A 22,819-nucleotide genomic window follows, 5' to 3' on the forward strand; every position below is an offset into this window, starting at 1 on the left:
TGGGATACTGATTTTTTTAAGAATAAAGTGGAAAACTGATAATTTTTTTCTAGATTTAAAAGTTAATCTAATATTCCGGGATTATTTTTTTAAGAAAAATGGGTTTTCCACATTTAAAAAAAAAACAGTTTTTCCATATTTGTATAAAACTCTAGTTTTAATCCACTGTTTACCAGTTCTTTTTTAAAGAAGTGTCTTAAAAGAATCATGAAAATCTGGATTTTTTAGGACACTTTTAAAAAAAAAATCAAGTTTTCATTTTTTAAATAAAAAATCCATTTTTTTTTTAATAAAAAAGCAAAATTTTTTTTACAGATATTTTAATTAAAACTCTAGTTTTTCATTTTTTTAATCAAATTTTCCATATTTAAAATAAATATTCCATTGTTTTAGATTTTTCATAAAAGAAAAAAAAATCAATTTTACATTTAAAAAAAAAACAATTTATGGATGAAAATGTCAAGTGGACGACAAGTGCATTCCACTTGCCGTGACATGTCTACTCAGGGGTGTATTAAAACTCAGTTAGCCAAGCTTAGGGGTGTCTTGAAATGCAGCAATAGTTTGGAGACTGAAGTTGCAATTCATGTCAAGTTTAAGAATGTTTTATTTACTTTAGACTAAAAATTTTGTTAGGCGGGCAAAAAAAACAAAACCATACCCATTTGTGAAGTTAACCCAATTTAGACAAACAAATTGCACGGTTTGTCCTTTAAATGGGGTTGTCTTTAATTTTTTTACTTTAAAATCAAATTTATACCTAACGAGACATAAATTCTCAAAGATCTGCTTGTGACGCTAAAATTAAACTCATGTCACAAGAAAAAAGTAGTTGAAGGCGAGCACAAAATAGGGGAAATTTAGACTGGCAAGCCAGTGAGCTCCTAGTCAACCGGAACAATTTCAACTTCCATCAGACTGACAAAACAAACAGTTGGAGGGAGTAGGCCTAATACATTGAATCAATTGATCACTCCCAATCCTTTTCTCCACCAGCATATGGGGGTAGTAATTAAGAGCAATATTTGGGAGCCAAATCCAGTCTTCTATTTATTCATATTCCTATCATGCTGCTTCTCAATCTTTTCTTTGCCAATCAACTCCAACAATACCAGAATTTCTTCAGTATTTGATCATGCCCTTCCTTCTTCCTTCATTACTTCCCAAACAAGTTTCCTTTTCCTATATTCTCTTTCTTCGGGTATGCTTTCTAGAATTGGAATTACTCCCTTCTTCCCAATTTATGTGGCACCTTTCTGATTTCGAGAGTTAAACATGTTTTTTTTACCGTAACCGTAATTTTATACCTTTTAACTATTTTGAATTGTCAATCATTGTGAATATTTTGCATAGTTTCCAAATATATAAATTTTATTTCAAAAGTTTTTGAAGATTTCATGCCCGAATTCATGGCTGATAAATTACAAGCCAAGAGGCTGATCAAGGAATATTAATCCATGGCTGCAAAATGCCACTGCATGGATTGCTGCCTACTCAAAATTAGTAGGAAAATTGCACTTCTTGTCCTTCAGCTATTGATCAATTCTGGTGTTGGTCCTTGTAATATTTGGCTAAACATATTTAATTTACGTGTTTTTGATCACTTTATATTATATATAGGAAATATGTGATAGGTAGACTATTTTTTGTACTATATTACCCTCACATACGGAGTAACAATATAATTTTTTCTTTGAGAAAGAATTTATCATGATACATTGATAATTGAACGGTTTAACACTTAATAATTCGTTAAATTTGTGAAGATTTACAGTCAGAAGGATCAAATGCGCACATATCAATTAATTGAAGGTTAAAGGGCTTAAGTAGATATCATAAGGACCAAAATCAGAATTTATCAATATTTGAGGGCCTAAAAGTGCCAATTACCCAAAATAAAAAATAAAAAATAAAAAATAAAAATAAAAACTCATTATGTTTATATATTTTTGAAATTATTTAACTATAGTGGGTTTGGCCGGACCCAATGAAGCAGTACTAGACCCGCTCTTGCTGCAAGCTTAGAGTTTGTCGAGTTACAACCAGCTTATAAACACATATCAGTTACAAGCTATATAATTTAGTGTAAAAGAATGTGTTTTGAAGTTGATTAAGGCACTGTGTACGCTGTACACTGTAATTCTGAATGATTACTGCATTAGTGTAAGTCAAATAAGTATTGTGTCCTCAATGCAGTTTAGTCATATATATGTTACAGCTATGATACAAATCAAACTATTTCACAGTGATGGAAGGATTATGGGGAGTATTTGGAGAGTATGGTATGTTATACAATGATATTAGCAGGGAGCAGATGATTGTTTCTCTGTGTCTTGAATATGCAGCTGCTCTCTTTGTTGGCACCTTTCTAGGTGTGCTCTCTGATTTGATGTAAGACTCTACTTATGTTTTCTAAGTTGACTTTCTATGCCCCTGATTCGTAGAGAGGGGGGGGGGGGGGGGGGGGGGGGACTGAACTTGCTATTTGCCTAGCCAATATGTCAAAAGGGACATTTAAGTTCTTCTCAAGATTTCAGATGAAATATCTTCCATTAACCAAATAATCTACAATGACAGATTTTTACGATATAAAGTAAGGTTGTTTTTACGATTAATCACTGTTCTTCTGAACTGTGCCATAGAGCATGAATTTGAAGCTCTTTCTTTAGCCAGTATGTGTTTTCAATTATATGGTGCTGCGCCGTCTTTACTATAATTAAATTGGTTGTTGCTATTAAGTTGCGAGGTAATTACCATTTAGCACATCATCCCATGCAGTGGGTAACTGGAGATCCAAGTGTTTGGCTTGCTAGCATCTGTCTCTCTCTTGCTTCTACGATCTTCTTCTTCAACTTCGAAACATGGATGGTTGTTGAGCATGATAAGGTTTGTCTTTAGAACCTTTTTTTTTTTGTGTGTGTGTGTTGGTGGGGGGGGGGGGGGGGGGGGTTCATTTGCTCTGCATGAGGGAAGTACAATTGTTTGGAACCTGCTAGTTCGAGTTTTTTGTCCATTTTATCTGGTATAAATGGATGGAGTAAAGGACAAATAAAATGATGTTGGAGCCATATAACTATATTCTTTTCAGAATAGGTTTCTTTGTCATCAGCAGCAGCTTACGTGCTTTCAGCTGAACATTTCCCAGTTCATGTAGACTTTAGACACAGGTGTTCAGATTTTCTCTGACTTTGGAATTATTTCAGTGGAATAGTCTCATATAGTTAACTAAGATATGGATCATTATTTGCAGCTTGGACAGAGGCAAGATTTGGTGAATGACATGTTTTGGTTAATGACTTTTGCTGAATCTGCATTTTTCATTGGAAGCCAAGTGCTTGGGAACTGGTTAATTGGTGGTAATGGAAAGAGAAGTTTGCTTTCTCCTTCCGGTGCAGTTTTGGTAATGGCTATTATTGCTCTGGTTCACGTTAGCCAAGGCTGGAAGGAAGATCCAAAATCAACTATTTTTAAGGATTATCAGACTAAATTTCAAACACATATATTCAAGGGTGCGGATTTTCTGCTCTTGTTCTTATCTTACTTTAACTCTTCAAGACTTTTTTCCTGTTGTGCATGCACACATAATAATGTGGGCTGAGTAACTAATGGTGGTCACACAGCAACAAAATTATGGACTTTTCCTGCTGTGTTCATGCATTCCATATTGAACTCAATGGGTTCACATTGCTCAAAATTCAAAGTGAGATAAGTATGTCCATTGAGTAAATTATCAAGGTCCTATATAACCTTTCGTTTTTTATGTTATTTAGAATGAACTGTGCAGAATTCTGAATTTTCCGCTTTGAGAAACTAGAAACTATTTTGGATGATCATAATATAGTATGGCCTGACAGATTGAATATGCATCTGTATGAGATAAATCATATGGATGATGAATGCAACTTGGTAGTTCTGGAATTCAGATTGGTTAGTAATTTTTCTTAAAACACAATATAAGTCTAAATAACGAGGGATTGTTTATTCCTGATCCTGACAGATAAAAGGATATGGCTTTTATCATGGGCGCAAGCTTCTGTCCACTTCTCCATTGCTATTTTTTGGATCCTTTGGGCTTCAACCATTGTGGTATGAATTTCACTGCCTTTGGATAGATGAAACAAACTTTAACAATTTTCCGGTTGACATTTTTGTTTTATCTCATAGAAATGTTTTTCTAAAGAGGAACACTCGTTTCTCTAATCTACCTAAATATGTAACTCTATTTTTCTTCTTTTGGATTGATGTGCTAGTGAAATATTTCAAGAAACTATGCACAACACTACTCCCTTTATTCTTTTTATAAGATAAGTGCTACTCCCTCTATCCTTGTTCAGATGGATATTATAGAGTTTCTGGATTATACACATGGAGAACACAAGTGTGACTTACTTCTGTAACCTTAAACTTTAATATTAGTTGTTGAAGGTAGTAGCTGAAATTTATTTTGTGAAACAACACAATAGTTGATCAGATTTGAATTGTAAGTCAGAATGAAGTGTGTCAAGGGCAGAGCATTCTTCTTATTACTAATGGAAACCTTTGTTGAATAGATTGATGAGATTCATGCTTTGTGCCAAGGGTGAATTGGCTTTGTTGACTTCTTGTGTATGACTAGACGGTAGGGCTGGCAATTTTGACCCATTTTTCCTAAATGAGCCCATTTTATTCTTTTAATGTGTTGGGTCCTCATTTTCCGGATGGATAAATATGGGCGTCTAGTATATATCAAGTCTTCGCTTAACATATCATGTGGATAAGCCATTTTCCTGTAACTTTAAGATATATAAAGGGAAAATGCATAAATCTCCCCCACCCCCACCCCCACCCCCACCCTCCCAAAAAAAAAAAAATTATCCACTAAACTTACTTTAACTTTACGGCATTGATTTACCCCTATTCTAATCCAAAGTGAAATTGATACCCCTTAGCAATCAACTTTTGGGAAGGGCCTGGAGAGGAAAAATAACACTAGAAAGCAGTCCAAATGTCATCCTCTAATTGGATGATATATAATTTGTTATACTTAGTCATGTTTTTCTTAATATTTTAATTACATATTTGGTTTCTTCTTCTCTTTCCTTTTTCTCTTTTCCCTTATTCTTTTTCTCCCTTTTCTCTTTCGTGTTTCCAGATTTTTCCGACATTGCCATCTCCGGCGGAAATTCTTTTCCCCTGCTCCACGCCATTCTCTCTTTTTTTTTTCCTTATAAATTTGATTACTAGGTTTAATATTACACATAATAAAGAGAAAGATCTAATTTGTTTCTTAGACATTAGATGTGGGTTTGATTGGCCGGAAAATTTGTTCGCTGGTGCCATTTTTTCCGATGAAGTTGACCATGTAAAAGTTTCCTTTCTAAATCACTGATTAAAACACTTCCCTTAGATCTTACCTTTTATAAGTCGAAATCTAAGATTCGAAAGTAGAGATTGAAACCGTACCATCTTCACCAGAAAATCAAATTCCAGCGACCTTTCTTTTCTCTATATAAATGTCTATCTCATCAATAAACTACCGTGTTGAAAAGCTCCTTGAATTATGGGCGGGGTGTGTGTGTGTTGTGAATTTGATAACTAGAAAAAAAAATTGGCCATGAAAGAGAGCTGCCATGAATGTAGGAAAGGAAAGAAAATTGGGAAAGAAGAAGGGCAAAACTAAAAAGAAATAATAAATAAATAAATAAAAATAAAACGATTAAAGAAATAGTGTTATACACGTGTCAGCGCGTGTATAACATTAATCTGGGATTGTTTTGGGAAGAAGGTATTAATTTCACTTCAGATTAGAATGGTCTTTGGGGGGGGGGGGGGTTGGTTTAAACAAACGTCTGTAGAGTTAAAGTTCTGAATTAAGTTTAGTGGACAAGTTTAAGGGGAACTTTATGCATTTTCCCATATATAAATAATGTCTTTTCTGGCCAATATCACTTTGTCTCAAACTTTGGAACATTACCAACATCATGAGGAATCCTGAAATCAGATTTTCTTTCCGTTCTGACTTCAATATCACTATTTTGTTCCTTGTCTGAAAGAACTGGTACTTCTTCTAAAAGTTTTTTCTGATTATAGGCAGATGGCAGAGAGGTTCTGTTAGGTTTAATATATCCGTGCTTTCTCGATGCTAAGATGCTAGGAAGCACTGCGTTTCTGTGGTTCTTCGACCTTTATCACTTCGAACAGAAGACTGCTTGGTGTATGCTTTTGCTGTTATGGGCTTAGTCATGTCCGTCATAGCATATGACTATCAGGTACTTGAATCATGTAATTTCTTGATTTAGTTTTTGATAACAAGCTTTCTGGTCAACCTTATTTTGCCATGTGATTGCAGGAAAGACAAGTTCTTGTGGTGCTATTCTGCATCTTTCATGCTTGCATGGGACTTGGTTTTGCCTTCGCTCGCCAGATTGAGAACCATGTAACTACAAAAGTGTACTATATATTTATTTATTTAAACAAATCATGCTTTCTTAGTTGTCAATGTGGGGAATATATTAAGCTGGAGTGTTTCTTTTGCTCAAGTTTCTTTTCTTCCTACGATATGCAGGTACGTACCTAACGAACTTCGCAGTGGAATAATGAGTTTATCTCTCGCTCCTTCAAATACTATTCTGTTATTCTTTCTTGTGCAGGTCTGTACAAGACACCATTTAATCTGTTATCACATTAAAAAAAAAAAAAAACATATCCACATTTTATAGTGGCATCTTGTGCCCTCTAAAACCCGTTAAAAGAAGGTAGCATCTGGATGGTGAATGCCTAAATGCAGGTTGCTTAGAAATTAGGGGTCTCTCATGATATATGCTAGAGCACGATGAATATGCATTAGTTTTTCTCTCAGCCTCATTTATCTTTTTGTGCTCACAGTTGTGTATTTGAATCATCAACAACACCTTCTGTTTTCTACATTCAAAACATTATTGGTGCATGAATCCATTCTAAAAGAAAGTCAGAGAAGTTAGTACCCCGTATAAACTACAATATATGTTTTATGTAGACATGTTTTCCACGAGGACAGGAATAAGGTGCAATAATACATATAGACTAGGAACAGGGGAAGAAAATATTTCACTGTTTTGAATTAATTCTTGCATCTGATTTTGTTGACTATATATGCAAAATGCCAAACATTATCATGAGACTTCTAATTTATGTTTCCGGTGATTTGGTGAATATTTGATACTTTTACTAATAATTTTGAAAATTTTGTAGAGGGGTTGGTACCGGAATATTGAAAATTCAACCATTATAGCAACAGCTGCACTTGGTCTTTTTACTGCCGCTGGATGCATGTATATGTTGAAGCAGCTGGGAAAGCAACCACACCAGAATTGGCACAAGTTGTGACCCCTTCAATGTCTGAAGCTCTTCTATTGGAAATGAGTAAGCTCCTGAATATTGCATGTTGACTCAAAGAACTTTTAAGCCTCACAACTTCACAAAGAATACGGAGGGACATCCTCTTTAAATGGGAAATCAAAGACTGATGCAGCCATTAACGAGGTGTTTGAAGGAGATTCTCCAATGGAGTTCAATAATCAAATGGCCTGAGACACTAAATCAATATTTTGAGCTTCACTATATGACAAGGAGGGTAATATTAGAGGAAAAGAACTTACCTGTACCTGGTGTTCACTATTGAGAAGCGTGATAAGGCATGGTGGTATAATTTGGGTTTGCATTTCATCCCTTGGAAAGTCTTGTTGATCAGCAAATAGTTATAGTGCCAATCTTTTTTGGGAGAAACATCATCCTTCTTATTTAGTTTTATATACTTTGGTTAAGAAGAGAAATTATAATTTTATGAAGGTTACGATGATTACTGAATTTTTTCTCGGGCCATTCAGACCTCACCGTTTTACACAATTTTGCAGGCCATTGTATTTTTCCGTGAATGAAACACAAGCCCTTCAATTGAATTAACTTCAAATAATAGGAGTAATTTCTTCCCAAGGAAAATATTAAGATCACGTGCAATCCCCGAGGGGATGTTACAAATTTCAAAAATAGATCTTTAACAATTGACTTTGAATTTATTTACTCTATCACTTCATTTTTACTTGTCTACTTTTGACTTTGCATGCTTTTTAAGAATTAATAAATGAAGTATGTATTTTACTACTATAATACCGACATTAATTGATGTATAACTGAATTGGAGTTGGGAAAATGACTTGGAATGAGTAATAAATGCTAAGAGTAAAACAGGAAAAATAAATTATTTTTCTTTTGATATGTGAAAGTAGACTAGTAAAAGTGAAAATCTTATAATAGTGGATAAATAAAAGTGAACAGAAGGAGTATATCAAAAGAAAAACTCTCTCATCTTATTTCACTTAATTACTGTTATTATTCGACCCATTTCCAATAGAAATAATTATCATTCCACTTTATCTCACCGTTGTCGGAACTCAGAACTATGTTCTTTCCCAAATATCATAATGCTAGCATATCTGACCAAGCTTTTATGAGGTTTAAAGTGTTTTTTTTAAATGCTTATTTTAAAAAATTAAGGTGTTTAGCCTATCTTTTAGGAGAAAATAAGTGTTTTTAAAAAGTAGCATACACTATTTTTCAAAAGCTAAAAAAATTAGCTTTTCTCCAAAGTATTTTTTTAAAAGTATTTTTGAGAATATAAGCACTTATGAACAATTTGGCCAAACACTAAGGGCCTGTTTGGAAAGCCACTCATGTAATTGAGTGCAATTACACAGTTTAGCATGTTTGTCAGGCCAATTAATTACATGGTCAGCAGGTAATTGAGTGTAATTGGAAGAAGTATTACACTCTTCAATTCTCAGGGGGAGTGGGGGATTTAAGAATTGAATGTAATTACATTATGTAAATACATGGCTAATTTCTTCTCTTTTTCTTTTTATTTTAATTTCTGTTCTTTTTAATTTATTTTTTATTTCTATTACTTAAATTTCTTTTTTATTTTCACACTTTATATTATTTATTTTTCATTTTCTTTCTTCTCATTTCTCAACCTTTCTTGTGATTCCATATAATTGCTTGTATTTTTTTTCTTATTTTCTTCATTTAGCATAACTACGTTATTATTGTAGTTTTTGAAGCTACACTTCCTACTATTAGAAAGAATGAGTCATAACAATAGCTAGTGATGTTTAAAGTAGATTTCCGTTGTTGAATGAGGTTATAGACTTATGTATATTTTCATTTTATTTTAAATTATATTTACTTAAGTTATATTGGAACTTTTTGTATGTTATGTTAGAATTTGACATAAAAGTATCATGTTAATTTTTTTTTTTTGGATTTTGAATTTAGATTATATTTTCGATTTCAATTTATTTGCTTTAGTACTATTAACTTGTTGCTTTACATTGCATGTTGTTCATTTTCTACTTACAAGTGATAAATTATTATTTTTGTCAGACATTTGAATAATTTTTAGACATTATATATATAAATATTTATCTTTTTGTCACATCCAGCCCATGATGTTCTTACAAAATGTGTGCATTTAATCTTTATAATTAATTAAATTATAATATTATTAATTTGAAAAATATATACTACAATTATTCTTATAATATTACTACTATATATAAGGGAGAATATCAATTTTTTGTAGTCCTCACATGGATTTTTTTGTCTCTATTTTAGCCCTAATTAAAGTTTTTATTACTTTGTGAACTCTTACAAACTTTGGTAAATTTTGAGAACTTTAAGGGGCTTTTTTTATGCCACTAGAGATGATGATGTTATGGAAAAGATTTGTGGTCCCACAAAACATGCTTATACATATTTGAGTCTTTTATGAGAAATATATTAAATTTGTTTAAAATTATATATTTCCTTAAGAATTTATTATAGGCACTTAAAGAATATAATTATCATGTCAATCAAATTCTATAATATAGGCTTAAATTGAATATTGTAAATATTTTTGACATTAATTGAATATTGTAATATTTTTTGATAAAAAATAAGTAAGTTTAATTCCAAAAAAAAAATGAAATTAATTTAACATAGGAAAAGCCGAATTTGGATCATCGAAGATTTTAGTCTAAAAATATTTAAGTAAAATAGCAATTAGAAAAGCCAATGTTGATTATTTTTTTAAAATCTAATATATAAACTAAAAAAAAAATGTTTTCCCTTAACTTTCGGATAGAAGTCTATTGAAAGTATCAAATTGATATTAGAAAAACAAATGAACAATAGCAGATTTTTTTTACAAAATATCTACAAATTAAATTTTGTAAGATCAATTTGGGTCAGGGCTTAGCACGGGCCAAATGACACTAGTTATTTACAAATACGTGATTATTGATTAATATATTTTCAATAAACAATATGTTTCTTAAATACCTAATTTAATATATCATTTATAGAGGCACATATTTGTCATGTATTAATTTTTATGTTTAAACTAATCTAACTGTGTAATTACACTATGCTTATAATTACACTTTAATTACATTATGACAAGTAAACATGCCATCATAATTACTAGAGTGTGTAATTACTGGGATGTGCAATTACTACACTAGTAATCACACCAATTGTTAGGTTTTTGGGTTTTCCCTTCCTATGTGAAATTGGATTAATGAAACCCAATCCAATTAGGTTTTTGGGTTTTTCCTTCCTATGTGGAATTGGATTAATAAAACCAATCCAATTTGGACCAGACCAATTTTACCCCAAATTTCCTTTCTATATAGGATCAATTTAGGTCTTATTTTCAGAACACAAGAGTGAATTCATAGCAGCCATATAGAGAGAAAAACGTGAGAGAGAAAGCAGATTTTCGTCTAAAATTTTTCTGCTACAGCAGTCCGCTTTAAATTGCGTTTCCAGTTTCATTAACCGTTGGATCGTGCTGAAATTTGAACTGGGGGTTCTCAACATCTGGTTATTCGATTTCAACGATGGAGATCGGATTTTGTGGTCTATAGCTCCAGTTTTTTAGTACGACAGTAGCTCGGTTTTGGGGTGATTTCTCTCCTTTCTTCGCTAGTTTTGGTGATATCTTTTATGTATTGTCGCTCCGTTCCTAGCTTTGTTGTTGTAGCCATTTGGAGAACATTGTTGTAACTCTTGTTGATTATAGCGGAGCTTTTGTGGGCCGGAGGTCCCGTGAATGTTTTCTCTTCACCTTAAAGGGGATTTACCACGTAAATTTGGTGTCTCTTCCATTCAATTTATTTTTGCTTGCTTTGCTATTTTATTGTTGGTATAGCTGCTGCCCGTATTTCCATTTGTGCTAGTGTTTATTGTCTTCTCTTGGTTCAAATAGTGTGGGAAGTTTCGACTAGGGTATTTCTTCCGCTGTTACCTCGTCGTGCAATTTGATTATTGCTTGTTTCTTCTCAACAAAGTGGTATCAGAGCTTGTGGTTGTATTTGGTTGTGTTGATTGTCTATTTGAATGATGGAGGCAAATATGAGCAAAATGATTTTTTTAAATGGCAGTAATTACCATATTTGGAAAAGCAAGATGAAAGATCTTCTATTTGTCAAGAAATTGCATTTACCTGTGTTTGCTTCTAAGAAACCCGAGTCTATTGAAGATGAGGATTAGGAATTTGAGCACTTACAGTTTTGTGGCTATATTAGGCAATGGGTTGAAGATAATGTTCGAAATCATATTGTGAATGAGACAAATGCTAAAAGCTTGTAGGAAAAGCTCGAGACACTTTATGCTTCGAAAACTGGTAATAATAAGTTGTTCCTACTGAAACAATTAATGAATATTAGATACAAAGAGGGAAACCCTATTTCTGATCATATCAATGATTTTCAGGGTGTCCTTGATCAACTGTCTAGAATGGGTGTCAAGTTTGATGAAAAAATACAGGGACTTTGGCTTCTTAATACTTTGCCAGACTCTTGGGAAACCCTTAGAGTTTCTTTGACTAATTCTGCTCCCAGTGATGGTGTAACTATGAAATATGCTAAGAGTGGTGTTTTGAATGAAGAGATGAGAAGAAGATCTCAAGTTTCGTCTTCTTCAGCTTCACACTCCGATGTTTTGGTTACTGAAGACAAGGGGAGAAGTAACTTCAGAGGTCAGAATGACAGAGGCAAAAGTAGAAGCAAGTCAAGATCCTCCAGGTACAAGAATCTTACATGTGACTATTGTCACTTGAAACGGCACATCAAGAAACATTGCTACAAGTTTAAGAGAGACCAGAAAAGGCAAAAGAAAGAAGGCGATAATGAAAATCGTGTTGTTGTTGTTGCTGAAAATGATCTTCTTGTTGCTTGTGGTAAAAATGATATCAATCTTGTTTGTGATGAGTCTACCTGGTTTGTGGATTCAGGTGCCACTTCTCATGTCACGCCAAAGAAGGAATTATTTTCTTCTTATACTTCGGATAATTTTGAAAATTTACGAATGGGCAATGATAGTGAGGTTGAGGTACTTGGTATTGGCACAGTTTGCTTGCAAAGTAATAATGGTTTGAGGTTGGTTCTTAACAATGTCAAGCATGCTCCAGATGTTCGGCTGAATTTAATTTCTGTAGGAAAGCTTGATGATGATGGTTATGATCAAACCATTGGTGGTGGCCAGTGGAAGCTTCTTAAAGGTTCAATGGTTGTGGCTCGAGGTTACAAAATGTCTGACTTGTACTTATTTCAGGGCTCCATTTGCGGTGACTCAGTAAATTTGGTGGAGAATGATACTTCATTAGAATTATGGCATAGAAGGCTGAGTCATATGAGCGAGAAAGGGATTGATAACTTGGCTAAGAAGAATTTGCTTTCTGGAGTGAAACAAGCAAAGTTAAAGAGATGTGTTCATTGCTTAGCCGGGAAACAGAAAAGAGTTTCTTTTCAGAGTCATTCACCTTCAAAAAAGCATGATTTGCTGGAGTTGGTACATTCTGATTTGTGTGGTCCTTTTAAAATAAGCTCTCGTGGTGGTGCACTTTACTTTGTGACTTTTATTGATGATCATTCTCGCAAACTCTGGGTATTTCCTTTGAAGTCCAAGGATCAAGTACTTGATGTGTTCAAGACTTTTCAGGCCTTGGTTGAGAGACAGACAGGGAAGAAACTAAAATGCATCCGCTCAGACAATGGTGGTGAATACATTGGTCCCTTTGATAATTATTGTAGACAGCAGGGTATTAAACATCAGAAAACTCCTCCAAAGACTCCTCAGTTAAATGGTCTAGCAGAGAGGATGAACAAAACTCTAGTTGAGAGGGTTAAATGTTTGCTTTCAGATGCTAAGTTGCCAGATTCATTTTGGGCAGAAGCACTTAATACTACTGCTTATGTTATCAATTTATCTCCTACTGTTGCTTTGGATGGTGATGTCCCTGACAGAGTTTGTTTTGCTAAGGATGTCTCCTATGCTCATCTGAGAGTCTTTGGGTGTAAGGCCTTTGTGCATGTTCCTAAGGATGAGAGGTCAAAGATGGAAGTTAAAACTAGGCGGTGTATCTTCATTGGTTATGGTCAAGACGAATTTGGCTATCGTTTCTGTGATCCAGTGAGAAGACACTTGTTAGAAGCCGTGATGTTGTGTTCCTTGAAGACCAGACAATTGAATATTTTGACAAAGCTGAGAAGGTTGATTCTCAAAGCAATGAAAGCTTAGTTGATGTTGATCCAGTTTCTGTGACTATTGCACCTGAAGAAAATCTTCAAAATAATGAAGATCAATTTGATAATGAAGATAGTGATCACGTTCAGAATGACCAACATGATGTTGTTGATGCTCCAGTGGAAGATGATGTGATTGGCCAGCTACCAGTTGCTATTGATGTTTCAGAGAGTTCTCTCAGAAGATCTATTAGAGAGAAAGTACCTTCATCTCGTTATTCTCCCAATGAGTTTTGGGGAGAACCTGAAAGTTTTGATGAGGCCATGGATAGTGAAGAAAAAGAAAGGTGGTTTGATACTATGCAAGATGAGATTAAATCCTTGCATGATAATCATACATTTGATCTGGTTAAGCTTCCTAGAGATAGAAAAGTTTTGAAAAACAAGTGGGTTCTTATGGTGAAACATAAAGATGGTAACCCAGTTCCACGGTACAAGGCTAGATTGGTTGTCAAGGGCTTTAATCAGAAGAAGGGAGTTGATTTTGATGAAATCGTTTCTCCATTTGTAAAGATGTCATCTATTCAGGTTGTCCTAAGCTTGGTTGCGAGTCTAGATTTAGAGTGTTTCTTGATCGCCGGGATGACGGTTTCCTCCACATAGTCGGGAGGGGGAGAATTGTTAGGTTTTTGGGTTTTCCCTTCCTATGTGGAATTGGATTAATAAAACCCAATCCAACTTGGACCAGGCCAATTTTACCCAAAATTTCCTCTATATATAAGATCAATTTAGGTCTTATTTTCAGAACACAAGAGTGAATTCATAGCAGCCATATAGAGAGAAAAACGTGAGAGAGAAAACAGATTTTCGACCAGAAATTTTCTGCTACAGCAATCCGCTTTAATCGCGTTTTCAATTTCGTTAACCGTTGGATCGTGCTGAAATTTGAACGGGGGGTTCTCAACATTTGGTTCTTCGATTTCAACGGTGGAGATCGGATTTTGTGGTATGTAGCTCCAGTTTTCGAGTACGAATAGTAGCTCGGTTTTGGGGGTAATTTCTCTCCTTTCTTCGCTAGTTTTGGTGCTATCTTTTATGTATTGTCGCTCCGTGCTTGGCTTTATTGTTGTAGCCATTTGGAGAACATTGTTGTAACTCTTGTTTATTATAGTGGAGCTTTTGTGGGCCGAAGGTCCCGTGGATGTTTCCTCTTCACCTTGAAGGAGTTTTACCACATAATTTGGTGTCTCTTCCATTCGATTTATTTTTGCCTGCCTTGCTATTTTGCTGCTGCCCTGATTTCCATTTGTGCTAGTGTTTATTGTCTTCTCTTGGTTCAAATAGTGTGGGAAGTTTTGACTTGGGTATTTCTTCCACTGTTACCTCGTCGTGCAATTTGGTTATTGCTTGTTTCTTCCCAACACCGATTACCAAGTGGCTTTCCAAATAGATCCTAATTGTTGATCAAAAATATTTTTTAAATTGATTAACGAAACACACATTATTTCTTATCAAAAATACTTTTTAAAATAAATACTTTTAAAAACTTGACCAAATTGATTATTATACTTCCTCCGTTCCAATTTATATGAATCCATTTGACTGGGCACGACATTTAAGAAAGAGGGAAGACTTTTGAAACTTGTGGTTCAAAATAAGCCTTGAAAATTTATGTGGCTGTAAATCATTTATAAAGTGAATTTCTTTCTAAATTAGGAAAAAAGTTATTCATTTTGACATGAATTAAAAAGGAAATAGGTTCAAACAAATTGAAACAATGGAAATTTTTTGACAGGTTATTCTTTTTTTTTTTAAGCGTAACACGGACAAGCAAAAAGAAATGTTAAAAGGAAAAATCTAAATCTAAAACTGGTGGGGAAATAACTGTTGACAAAACCGAACCACATGTTAAAACATTAACCAAAAAAAAAAAAAAAAAGTGGCACCGTCTTCAACAACTACCTTAATCTTAGAAATGAAGAAAAACTCTACTCTTCACTCTCTCTACCCTCAAATTCATCAATTTCTTTTTCTTACAATTTCAGGTCTATCCAATCACATGACTATCTCTCAACTAAGCAAATGTTATCCTGGATTTATTATTACAAATCGGTGGCTGAGTACAGAGACCGAGTCGATTAAGTCCGAATTTACCGGACCTAACGCTTACGAGGTACTAGGTGTATCAGAAAGAAGCACCTTTGCTGAAATTAAAGACTCTTTTCGTAAATTGGCTAAGGAAACTCACCCTGACCTTGCTCATTCCACACAAACTTCTAAGCGATTTGTTGAAATACTTGCTGCTTATGAGGTTATGCATTTCTTCCCTACAATTTTTTTTCGAGGAAATTAGTTAAAAAGGATCTTTACAAAATGAATAGAGGTATATGACCTGGGCGATTCTGAAATAACGCAGAGACCATCTGTTATTTTCTTTATTTATTTAATTAATCAATTTTCATTTTCCAGTCACGCTATTCCCTTAAAGTGTTTTTCCTTACTCTCTCTGTCTCATATTAGTTGTCACATTTCCCTTCTACACGCCCGTTAAGAAATCATAAATAAGAAGTATTCCCTCGTTCCAATTTTAGCGTCTTAGTTTGACTGGGCACAAAGTTTAAGGAATAAAAAGAGACTTTTAAATCTTATGGTTCTAAATTAAATGTGTATGTAAAGTGATGAGATGTCTTTTGAATATTGTGGTTATAAATTTGTCAGGCAGCATATTTGAATTGTTAACTTACTAAATATACAAAGAAATTCTTTTTGGGACAAACCAAAAAGGAATTAAGACACTTCAATTAGGACGGAGGGAGTATTTTTTACTAATTTACCCTTAACTCCTTTCAATGTAATTAATAGTGTTTACTTTAAAAAATAACTAATTTTAAAGGAAAAATGGAAAAAAAGTTAAATTAATTCTATCTTGATTTTATAAATTGACAAGTAGTTATTTTTAGTAATCTTGACAACTAATATGGCACGGAGGGATTTTTTTTTTTTTCCTGAATGTTTCCAGCCTCAATTTACTTTGTTATCAGGATAAATATAGTTGTTGGGTTGTTCTTAGTTCAATTCATTAATGTGGAGTATTTGTTAATAGCACAAAGTAAGGATTTAAAATTTGTATACTAAAAAAATCGGGATGTTTAACTTTGCCTATCTTAGCAAAGTATAGCTGGTTCCAAGTCTGGATAGAGGAGGAGCGTTGTGGAGGGGTTGAGTAAAAATTAGTCTAATCATCTGAAAATTAAATTCGTGGACAGAGCGGAGTGGATGCACACGGGTTATATAACTGACCAGAATTAGTTTACGATTGTTGAGTACAAAATAATTGGGAGTTCCTCTTTTTTTGTTTTTTGAGATGGACAGATGAAAACAAGCGGAGTTTCGACAAAATGAGGGATGCAACACGAGGAATAATTGGGATATTTACGAGCCTCAATTTTCATGTTGCTTGACAGTTTAATTGTACATAAAAAAGGAACATAAGCATAGGCTTTGTGGCAGTTATTTTCTTAATTCAGGACCACATGTACTAAGCTAGAATATGATTTTAACACATCTAAAGGTACTATTGTGAAAGCAGAAGGGCCATTATATAAGGCAAGCATGCCTTTTTCTAGGGGAGAATGAGATTAGGTGAAATCATGTTACTTTATGGACATGGACACCACTATGACAGAAGCTTTTCATTCTTAGTTAATGACTAAGTTCACTAAATCAATATCCTAGAAGTCCTCTAGAATTTCTGAAGTATTACAAAAATGATATGTCACGCATATAACATGGTGAAGAGTGATATCTTTATGTACTAGAGACATACAGGTATTTACTTGGATGATCAATGGAATGCAGATTCTATCCGATTCTGAGAAGAGAGCGCATTATGACCAGTATCTCTCATTTCGAAAAGCAATTGTTGATATGCATTCTAGACAAGGTTCTAAAATGTGCACGTATGAATCATATAGCACGTCAATCAAGGAGATGGAAGTTGTTGAATGGTTAAAGTGGTATAGACAAACAGTAAACGACATATTGGCTGAAAAAAGGGTAGTATCTGGATCAGGCTATTTTGATGCACTGGAAAGAGATTTCTACTCAGCATTACATTTAGCGTTCTATGGCCCTGAGATTGAGTCAGATCTCCTTCCTGAATTTTTTGAAGCCGAGGAGCGATCAGTATACAAAACAGCTGAGGTTCTGCACCTGGTTTTTGGGCGAGATCTTTTTGGGATGGTCTGTTTAGCCAAAAATGTTCCTGAACTGTCAAATGCTTCTAGGGAGAGACTGACATCCTTAGAATCAGAGTTGTGTCATTCCCTTGAGAATATCCCTATGAAAATGCATTCGGAGACAGCTGCTTCTGGTTCCGATCAAAATCAACTGAGAAGTTCCAATTACCATACATCAGATGCATACAGAGACTTAGAATTGCATGTTGGAGGGAGACTTGTTGCTGTGGCAACAAGAGTTCCACCTAGGAGTAGATCTAATGAGATACAAAATGAAGGATTTGATGACTGCATTCATGTTTACCTCAAGTCACATGAAGTCCAAAGAATTCCCAAACATAACTTAATGGACTTTGGATTGAAGTCTGCCATTCCACTGGGAACGATAACAGGGTTGGGAACCAGTCCTGATGAAGGTTCTTGCGATGTTTACGACAACAATGGTGTAAACACCCATGTGATTATGAAGCATCGAACATTGCTGGTGAGTGTAATAACTACCGTACTCTTTAGCTTTTATCCGGTCAAATATCCTTCGTTAGAAAAAGAAGAGGGTGGCAAGGTGAGTTGGTGCAGAGAGCAAAACCTGTCTTTCTTTCTCTATACGCCAGGTGCTTATGAGAAGTAGCTGTAGATTGCTGTAAATATTTCATAAGGTTGGAAGTGTAGTTCTAAGGTTGCTGTCTGAATGCAATAAAAAAAAAATCATGGCCTTGCTTTTGATAAGAAAGCCTAGAAATTATTTTGGTTGGTATTGAATATATCTTAGTCATGTTGATATGTTTACTTTAGGTCCTACTCTTTCCAAGAGTCTTTTAGCCCTATTAGAGATTCTTATGTCAGTAGGAAATGTAGAGAACTTCTAGTACCTTTCATATTTATTGTTATTTTGTATAATGTTGAGTTCCGATGAATTAAATGGGGACCATGAGTAGTGAGGATTCAAATAGTTGTCTGCAACTTGTTTGGGACTGAGGCATAATAGCTGTTGTCTTGTTCACTTATTGAAAAGCAGTTCTAGGATTTGCTTTCTCTATGATTTTTGGTGTTTTGACTTTATTTGTTGGTTGGTGTTGCACATACTTGACTTGCAACTCTGGAACTTAGTTCTTGGAAAGGCCGTCTGTCTCTTGGTTTAAAGAATCATATTCATAATTCTTCCACTTTAATTTGCGTGAGAACTTTTTCCAGGTAAGACACATGCACTGGTATCAATTAGGAGATGAAGTATCAACCTGTGAGTGCAGATGCAGCAGAGCGAAGCTACCTCCAAGCAAGTATAGTCCATAACTTAAACCTTTTGAGTCAATACTCATCAAGAGTACAAGCTATTCACTTCCTAGATTTTTGTCGAACTACCATGACGTTTGTGCCTATTCTCTAGTTACAATGTAAGGTGAAGAGGCGGGCTTAGAGAGAATCAGATTATTAAGCTGGATTTAGTCTATCTGATTTTTGTTTGATGGAAAAGAAAAACTGAAAATGAATGACATAGTTAGCGGACATTATGTCTAGTCATCCACATTTAACTATGAAAAAACTGTGGGTCCTGATCAATGTCTTGTTTTTCTACTTCTATCACTGTTGTCTTTCCTTTTCTCTCATTCTACCTCTCCGTTCAATTTTAGTTTCTCTTTCTCAGAAGGTGTAACTATGAAAGCTTATGGTTAACTATTGAAAAGACAAAAGGTTAGAGATAAAAGTCATAGTTGGGCTCCTTTCATTCATATCACAAGGCTCTGCTCTTCCTATGTTAGTAGATATGGTGCTTGTTTGCTGGAAGCATAGGAACTTCCGACTCCAGTGTCCATGAATCTAGTGGATCAATTTGTTAGATTTGTTTTAGATTGGATTTGTTAGTAGTTTAACGAATTTCCGGCTCCTAGAGACACCAGTGGCCAAGTATAAATTTTAGCAGAAGATAATGCCATTGGATTGTGAAATTTTTGTTTCATTCATAACTTCAAAGCAGGAAATCCATAGAGCATTGGGCTTAAGGTATTCATATCAGAATGTTTTCTGGTAAAACGCCTTTTAATACAAGATATAGGTCTCTCATTGTCTCTTGGGGTTTTTGTTTATTGATGTTATTAGTAATGATTTTTCTCTACCAACAGATTTTGGCTATTTGAACCTCGATGTGGCATGCATGACATTGGAGGTTGGTATGTGGAGACATTTGGCAGAGATAAGAAAGGCCGAAATGTGCCATCTCAGAGGTATTGGGATGGCTTAGAGGCAAATGATCACTTTGAGAAGTAAGTATCTGGTGTACAAGCCTCAAATATATGAAATTGAAATTCTCCACCCATTTGATGATAAACCTATGCGTTATGGCACTTTGGCAGAAACAAAATTAGGTATTTATTATTTGTGCTGATAACTATGCTTTGCTGTGTTGCATCTTGATAAATTCATCGAACTTTACAATGCAGGATGTGTTTGCACCCTGCTTGAAAAGATCATTGTGAAAATCTTTCTATACTTCTAATGAGCCTAACCGAAGCCACTCGGCTGGAAATGGTTATCGTTCTCATTATGAGCCCGTTTGGATTGGCTTACAGCTTAAAGCTGTTTGCAGCTTATAAGCTGAAAAAAATAAGTTGGGGTAGTCCAACTTATTTTTTTTGGCTTATAAGCTGTTTTCAGCTTATAAGCTGCTTTAGATAAACTAAGTCAAATGGGTCCAATTATTTTTTTGAGCTTATTTTAAGCATAAAATGACTTTAAGCTGGCCAGCCAAACACTCAAAAAAGCTGAAAACAGCTTATAAGCCAACTTATAAGCCAATCCAAACGGGCTCTATATCCCATGAATATGGAAAATATATCTTCAATTGTAATAACCATGAATAATCCCCTTCCCCTGATGTTGCATAAACAAATTCCATATGAAATGTTGTTGGACTATCTTGTAGGCTTGAAAGCAGTAACGTGGGTTTGATGTGCAGATATATTCTTCAATGTGCAGGAGACTACATCCAGCAATGTACTTGCTTGCTCTTGCCTACAGGACTCTAGATATTGAACATTCAAGGAGAAATAAACAGAGAATGAAGGATCTTATGGAGTCAAACGTATCTAGAGTTCTCAGCTGGTGCAAGAGACTAGTACGCTGAAGACATTTAGCTTTATGATCATATCCCTGGTCAGCTCCGGATCTATTAGGCAACTGTATCATTTTTGAGAAAGGTAACAAAATTATACTCATCAGCACAAAGGCAGTGCTGAAAGCTATATTTACAATTCCCAGAAAGAGCTGATGAAACAGATGATTTGCACTTTCTAAAGAATCGTCATATAAGCTAGGTCATTGATTTGGATGGCTCGTGGATTGATGAGTCAAACACCATGATCCGTGCACACAAAAGATTTTTCTCATGTGCTCCCATTGAATTCACAATCATCGTGCAGCGGCGTAGAAGTGCTCTTTCAACTGCCAATGAGATTGCTGTGCTGCTGCATTTCCTGGTCTCTCATTTTTGGTGCCACGACCTAATGTGATAGTATGCAAGGTGACTCCAGCTAGCACACTAAGGAATTGGAGCTCAGTGTTCCATTACAATCTAGTTTGGTTACTGAATGGAGTAGATTGAATTGGTGAAGCACCATCAAGAATGATACCGTGTTAATATGAAGAATTGCATGTTTGCTGCCTTTTGCATGGTCTTCGGTGACACTACATAATACTAAACTATGCTGATCCTTATATCTTGAAAGCCATATTTGGGTCATAACATTGTTGAAACCGAGTAATGCCTCAAGCCAAGGGAGTGAAGCTGGAGATTTCATGGAGAAGCATGGTGTTAGCACATATGTTAGCTATTGCTGTTCTCAGGTGATGGCTTGCATTAAAGGGAGGGTGATGATCAGATGATTGAGTTGCACTAGCTGTAACTAGTTTACTTATTATGATTCTTGTACTTTTGTTCTTGGCATACAGGTTTTCTAATATATAGAACATCAAATAGTTCTCCGTGAAAAATAAAACAGTTCGGGGTTAGTATATTTGAGTTCAATTACACAAATCTTGTAAGTAGTGGGAGACCTTTTATCATGGTGTTCTTTTCGTTTTGTTTTAGTGGGTCTCCCATTTACAATACTGCATCAGCTGGCGCCAGATCAGACAAATCTTTTATGCAATTGCACCGTGAACAATGTAATTTCATAATGTTTAAATGTATCTCCAATTTCAATTTTTGGATACTCAACTTGATGTAACAATCTTGGGCTGTTCCTTAAAATGAAGACCGTTGAATTTTCTTTGATTGCTGAACTGTTCAGGATGAAATCTTCGGATCCAGCTCCCCTCCAGTAGGGGATCCGTCCAGTTGCTCCGGTGCTACCCGAAATAAGCTACACGTGTCCTTTCAATTGTTCAAAGGACCAGATTCATTTCGCTAACCCAGATATTAACTATGGTTACATATATCTCTCACTTAGCTATGCAATCTCTTCGAAAAGTAGAACGACAAGACGATGCAGAATGCTCACACAATATCACTCCTTTTCTTAATCACTATTTTCACAAAAAAGAAAATACAGTTCATCCGATATCTCTCTATAAGAAGAGGAGAACAAATCTAAAAGATGCACAGGGTTTAAAACATTTTAAAAATCTTAGCAAGAGCAATGGCGGAGCCAGGATTTTCATCCAGGGGTTAAAAAATTCTAAAAGGTAAATATACGAAGAAGTCAGGGGTTCAACATCTATTATATATACATAATAAAATAATTTTAACTTTGAAAATACACTTTAATTTTTCACAACCCCTGGACATACGCTGGCTAGCAAGGAGAGTGTATTCAACTACTCTAAAGCTTAGTTTTGGCAGAAATGGAGATCCAACAGAGCTTTGTTGACTTCTTCGGTACAAAAAATTCAACTTGGAGTTTCTTAGAACTATAAAAGCCAAATAGAGGACCCAGAGAAGCCATGAAAATTGAAAAGAGAAATGGTTGATGCACTTGGATGCAGAATTTGGGGTTTCTCATGAAATACCGAGTAATGTTTTTCTTGGGTTTTCTTTTTCTCCTATTGTATTCATAATTATATTCTTCA

General features: G+C 34.8%; 1 protein-coding gene and 1 pseudogene across 7 annotated transcripts; both read left to right on the forward strand.

The window, feature by feature from the left end:
• The first annotated feature begins 804 nt into the window (after positions 1-804).
• On the forward strand, positions 805-7,826 carry LOC132623243 (uncharacterized; annotated as a pseudogene).
• Positions 7,827-15,282: 7,456 nt separating this feature from the next.
• On the forward strand, positions 15,283-22,025 carry LOC132621291 (uncharacterized). 7 transcript variants are annotated; one of them, XR_009575480.1, is made up of 6 exons: positions 15,334-15,831; positions 17,349-18,242; positions 18,950-19,035; positions 19,876-20,016; positions 20,729-20,949; positions 21,067-22,025. XR_009575480.1 is itself a non-coding variant. In XM_060335504.1 (5 exons), the coding sequence occupies exons 1-5, from the start codon at positions 15,496-15,498 to the stop codon at positions 20,776-20,778; spliced, it is 1,560 nt and encodes a 519-aa protein (XP_060191487.1). In that variant the 5' UTR covers positions 15,283-15,495; the 3' UTR covers positions 20,779-22,025. The 7 variants fall into 7 exon arrangements, 4 of the variants coding, with proteins under 4 accessions (XP_060191487.1, XP_060191489.1, XP_060191485.1 ...); XM_060335504.1 differs by having other exon boundaries at positions 15,283-15,831; positions 20,676-22,025; XR_009575481.1 differs by lacking the exon at positions 21,067-22,025 and having other exon boundaries at positions 15,297-15,831; positions 19,876-20,118; positions 20,729-20,864.
• The last annotated feature ends 794 nt before the right edge of the window (positions 22,026-22,819 follow it).

The sequence above is a fragment of the Lycium barbarum genome, chromosome 12, assembly GCF_019175385.1.
Source record: "Lycium barbarum isolate Lr01 chromosome 12, ASM1917538v2, whole genome shotgun sequence".
In the NCBI taxonomy this organism is placed as follows: domain Eukaryota; kingdom Viridiplantae; phylum Streptophyta; class Magnoliopsida; order Solanales; family Solanaceae; genus Lycium; species Lycium barbarum.

Excerpts from the sequence above, each read along its gene's own strand:
- LOC132621291 (XM_060335502.1), top strand. The coding sequence starts at position 15,496 with ATGAAGAAAAACTCTACTCTTCACTCTCTCTACCCTCAAATTCATCAA. Across the intron at positions 15,832-17,348 it reads AAATACTTGCTGCTTATGAG|GTATTTACTTGGATGATCAA; the intron begins GTTATGCATTTC and ends AGAGACATACAG. Across the intron at positions 18,243-18,949 it reads TGAAGCATCGAACATTGCTG|GTAAGACACATGCACTGGTA; the intron begins GTGAGTGTAATA and ends AACTTTTTCCAG.